Raw genomic sequence first — 5,486 nt, forward strand, 5'->3', positions numbered from 1 at the left:
AAACAAAAAATTGCCATCCTTCAGAAGTGTATATTGGCACGCAACAATACATGACAAACATAAGGGAAATACATGATCGTGATACATATCACAACATTCAAGCTGATTTGGTGGAACAGATTTCTAGAGCTAATGTACATCCTGTTGATAATGAATTGTAAGTGGATTTCTATGAGGATACAAATGAAGATTTGGACATACATTTCGATGAGGATTCGGGCGAGTACTCAAACGATGATGTGGACAACAATTTTACGTGATGTAGTATTTTAACTATTACTATGTTTTAGTTTCGTTTTTATGTTAATTATGTAATTTTTATTTGAGATAATGAAATATTTCCATTTATATTCATTATATATTTATTAAATTATTTACTTTATTATTATTTTTTTATATTTCTTAATTTAAATTTTATAATTTTATTTTAAAAAAGGAAAAGAAAATAGTGAGAAAATAAGGTGCTGTTTGTTTTTTTTAAGAAAACATTTCTAACCACTTATTGATGCGCCACGCAACACTTGACCCTCACAATTGTTTGTTTTTCAGAAGACTAATAACTTAAAAACTGTTGTGTGTGTGCTGCGTATCGCAACCCTTGACCCTCTGCTTCAAACCTCTTTACACCTTACTTTAACTTATTGCAGTAATTTGTAGAGGTTAAAAAACAAACAAACTTTTTATTACATGTCGCAACTGTTTGGTCCCCCTCTTCTGCTATAGAGGGTTGCAAAGGTGGTCTACAGACTTCAAACATTTTTGCTTCGAAAAAACAAACGATACCTAGGAGAAGACATATTTCTAGGTTAAATGGAGTGAAGGGAGAATATGGAGAAAATGATATACCCCAATTCAAGTGCATTTCACTTGAACTATGTATAAATCGAGACAAGAGACTTGCAACAAATAGAATATTATGTCTTATTGATGTAAAATACATAAATAACCAATCAAGCTTCTATAATGGCCTTGGTGGATTTTATCAACTCCATTGGTGCATTTATAGCTTTGAACTCCCCCATCAATTATTTTGCATACTTCTTCCGGTAAATAATTAAAACACTTTATTTTGTCTTTCATGGACTTCCATTTCAAGAAAGGAAGACATAAGACCAAGATATGTCATCTAAAAAACGTGCATCATTTCTAGTTTGAAATCCTCAACCATTTGTTCCTTATCTCATGTGGCCAAAATATCGCCAATATAGAAAGATACAATAACATGTCTACCTTTTTTCTTAACATGAAGAGTATCCTTACACAAGCTTCTTGTGAATCCCAAGAGCAAAAATGCTCATATACAATGTTGTACCAATCTTTTAAAGCTTGCTTTAATCCATAGAGTCTTCTAGAGAAAATAGACACTAAACATGATTTAGGTCGTTGTTGACCATTTGAACAAGAATGCATTTTTCCTTGCAATTCGTGAAACTTCACATATGGAAAATTTTGCAAGATTAAGTTGCGAAAAGACACATGTACCATTGTCAATTGTGTCTATCATGATAGCCACTTTTGGAGAAGAGGACGCGCACGTTTGAGGTCTTCTAAAAGACAAACAGTCTGTGAGAACGTGCAAAGCATAAACGTCTTCCTGCCGCAGATATAAGTGCTCAAAAAGAGATTTGTCAAAAAACCATACACCACCTAAGTTGTGTTTGTGTAACGCCTATCATCCATAAATAGTCATATATCACATCAAACATAAAACCGTAATTTACTACGGATAATAAAATATTACAAACTACACGAATAACATTAAACTTGTATACTACAACATACCTATAAGACTATAATGATATCATATTCATACATGTTCTTACAAAACATGAAAAAACTCATCACGAGTACTCACCATATGCATAACCCATGTAGTTATACCTTGATCGGACATTTTGGTTCCCATAATTCGGGTGGTGGTTGTTATAATCAACCGCCTTAATCACCACTGCCTCACGCTTCCCCTCTTTCTCTTGAACCGCCCCAAAAACAACCTCATTTGTTTCACTTTTCTCCTCAATATAAGTCTCGGGACCTGTTGAATAATGTTTCTGATGGTGTTGTTGACGATGTTGATGTTGTACTGGGTGCATTGGCTGTTGTACATTGAAGTATTGACCATTTTGCCCATTGTAAAGATACCGAGTTTGCTTAGAAGGTCGAGGTCTTTCCGTGGGCTCATATGGTTTTGGGGTTTCTAGCGGTGGAGGAGCATCTTGATGGGGAATCATGAAGCTTTCTTGCATAGGCCAAGTGTTGGAAAGTTGAGGGGGTTGTTGGTAATTCATTTGAAGTTGGGGGTGGAGTTTTTTCTTTTTGGAAGTATTAGAGAATAGAGTTGTTCCGGTTTTGATAACAAGTTTTCCAAGTGAATTAAATAAACCTTCTTCTTCTTCTTCATTTTCGAGTTCGTCTTCTGGTGGAATTAAAGGTGGCCTTACTGATTTGACTTTGACCGATCTTTGATATGTAGGAGGAATGTTGCTCATATTTGGTCTTGGATCCTATTATTTTAGGAATCAATAAAATAAAGATATTAAAGAAATGGAATATATTATATATCTTCTTTGAATAAATAAGTGATTAGCCCTTACATAAAGTTGGCAATTTCTTTTTTTACTTAATACAGAAAGAATGACTTAATAGAGAAATCCAGGGTAACAAGCATTCCCCATTATAAAGTCCTAACATTTATGTTTTTCCTTCCATATTCCCATCATCTTTTTATTCTTTTTAAATCATAATTTATCCAAAAAAGAAAAGATGCCTTACACTTTCTGATGAAAACATTGCACAAATTCTTCGTTGTAACAAGGCTAACATGAAACCAAAGAACACCGCAGCACCAAGAACTGCTATTCCTGAAACAATAATCAACCAATGTTAAATGCAACAAAGTTTTGACCAAAATATGCAGATTGTAAACAGGAATTTTGCATATTTTAGTTTTGGAATGAAACATAAAAGCAACTTTGTTGCATAAACATAACACATAATCAATCAACCAAATACTAATCTCAATTAGTGAACATATATATATATATATATATATATATATATATATATATATATATATATATTACCTAAATGGTGTTCTCCATCATATTGGTAAGAAGAACAATCATCCTCATGAAGTTGGATCTCTCGAATTGCTTGATTTCCTCTATCAATTACTAAAATAGAGCAACTACTAGCAACATACTTCACATCAAAATCATCTGAAAATTTTGCATTCTCACTTGGACCATCAATGTGACCTGTCCCACGTGCCCAATTTCCTCCAGCTATAGTTACAACCCCTGCATGTATTTTATTATATAAACCAAAAGGGTAAATTTGTAAAAAGTTATAACTTTTTTCCAATTAAGTTTTTCCTACATTAAGGGGTTGTTTCTTCTTTTTCCAATAAGTCATGTATGGATATAGTGTTGGATACATAGAGACTGTTTCTTTTCTGATCCTGAGTAAATGACTATTTTACCCTTCTATTTAGAACATACCTGAATCGCTGATCTTTCTGATAGCCATATTCATGGTGTCAGCTACATATACATTTCCTCTGTCATCCACAGTAAGACCTTTTGGGTGATTCATCCGGGATTCTCTTGGCTTACCATCAATATGACCAAAATACCCTTCAACTGAACCAGCCAAAAGCTTTGGTCTGCTATCTGTGACAATCATTCATTTTAATTTATAAATTTATGGATGATCAAAACCAAATTAAGCTCCCATAATAGGAATATGCATCATGAAGTTTTCCAAGAAAAAACAAACATTTTGACAAAAGGAATAAGAATAAACGCAGAAGTAAATTTATTTTACAAGATTTAAAGTTTTGTATATTGTATGAGGAAAGAAAAAGGGAGTTTGGACTGGATCTAAAGAGAATAAAGTTTACTCATTCATTGGCAGGATTTGAGCTTTAGGATTAAAAAAAAAGTAGGCTAGCATATGAACAGAAAAATGGAATAAATTCTAATAAATAGTTGAAACAAGTTTTCTATACTTAAAGATGAGTATTCTTCTAAACAAAAGCATAATCAAATCCTGAACGTGGAGCCCTCATCAACTATTATATTCTTAGAGAGTTCATGAAGCAACTTAATCCTGATTCATCTACTCATAGCAACTAGGATGAAGTTCACATATTTTTTTATTCTTGAACTCACAATAATCATTAGTCATAATATTCAAAACGATTAACAAAACTGTAGAAACATGCATGCTGCTTTAAATGTGCCATATAAGATGATAGTGATAAACTATGACTTAATAGTCGTTTTCATGATCAAAACTTGAGGATGAAAACAAGGGGAACATGAAACACATGTAGGATTTTTATAATATCAGATCCATATGATCAATTTAAATTTTATAAGAAGTATACTTACATGTTGATAAAGGTGTTGAGATTTTGTGAATATTGCTGTTTTCCGAATCTAAGATAAGAAGCTCCCCAGATGGAGTTACCTCCACAGAGTGAGGTTCGATCCCGAGTTTGCTTCCATCAAACACAGTTTCTACAGTATATCCACCTTCGTATTTCACCATTGAGCGACTCGAAACAGCTGTATAGATGTGAAGAACATATAAAAACACAAACCCAGTTCAAAATTACTAGCTCGTAGATCATGATTACAACAGAGGGGATGGGGAAAGAGATGAAATTGAACAAACCCATGCCGATTTTGGTGGCGGGTTTAAGAGACCACAGCCATTTGAAAAGCGCAGACGCAATGTTCGACGCAATGCCACTGACAATTTCTGCAATTGAAGCAAGCAATCACTTAGCTAAGCGATCAAATCAAGAAAATAATAATACAAGTTTGGGGATTTATTAGGACTTACTTGCGGGTGGTGTTGCAGAAGCCAACGAGAATAATGATCCAGAACACAGAAGAAAGAAAATTGGGAGACAACCCACCCAGTTTTTGCTGATCATGTTGTTGCTCTTCGACTATGAAACGTAAAGTTTGCATTTAAGAGGAAGAATAAAGCAAATCTCGCCACCTTCTTATACTTTCTGCAGATGATTAACGTGTTCCTTGAGGACAGAATTTCTTCTTCTTTTTTTACGTTTGATGAGACCAACAGAGAGAGAAAAAGGGACAAATTAAAGGGAGGATGAAGAAGAGAAGTTCAGAAGGCAGTGTGCTAACGTAATAGAATAAGCTAAAAAGGGAAATGTAGTTAGGCGGTAGTACGTGTGTGTGTGTGAGGAGGAGTATCAAACTATCAATCTTCCTTCCAAAAAAAAAAAATCAATTGATAGGAAGAAAATGATAAAATATAGTGTTTATTCGCTAAAAATATATTCTATGAAGTGATGGAGTTTTATAACAAACCCAATTTTCTTTAGATTTTAATAGAATAATAACAATTATTGCGAAAATATGATCGTGAGTTTGGAGATAAACTTTTTACGACTCAAAGTACCCGCCAATAAACGATCATGAGTATAATCTAAAAAAGAATAATTATGA

General features: G+C 33.5%; 1 protein-coding gene across 1 annotated transcript; it reads right to left on the reverse strand.

The window, feature by feature from the left end:
* Window positions 1–1,701: 1,701 nt before the first annotated feature.
* On the reverse strand, window positions 1,702–5,205 carry LOC145097861 (uncharacterized). The gene is made up of 7 exons (XM_079035516.1): window positions 4,852–5,205; window positions 4,681–4,767; window positions 4,395–4,571; window positions 3,501–3,671; window positions 3,084–3,299; window positions 2,773–2,861; window positions 1,702–2,504 (listed from the first exon to the last, which is right to left on the reverse strand). Exons 1-7 carry the CDS (start codon window positions 4,943–4,945, stop codon window positions 1,842–1,844), a joined length of 1,497 nt encoding a protein of 498 aa, XP_078891642.1. The 5' UTR covers window positions 4,946–5,205; the 3' UTR covers window positions 1,702–1,841.
* Between the last annotated feature and the right edge of the window lie 281 nt (window positions 5,206–5,486).

This window comes from Lactuca serriola, chromosome 4 (genome assembly GCF_051521515.1).
Source record: "Lactuca serriola cultivar US96UC23 chromosome 4, Lser_US96UC23_V15, whole genome shotgun sequence".
NCBI classification, from domain to species: Eukaryota; Viridiplantae; Streptophyta; class Magnoliopsida; order Asterales; family Asteraceae; genus Lactuca; species Lactuca serriola.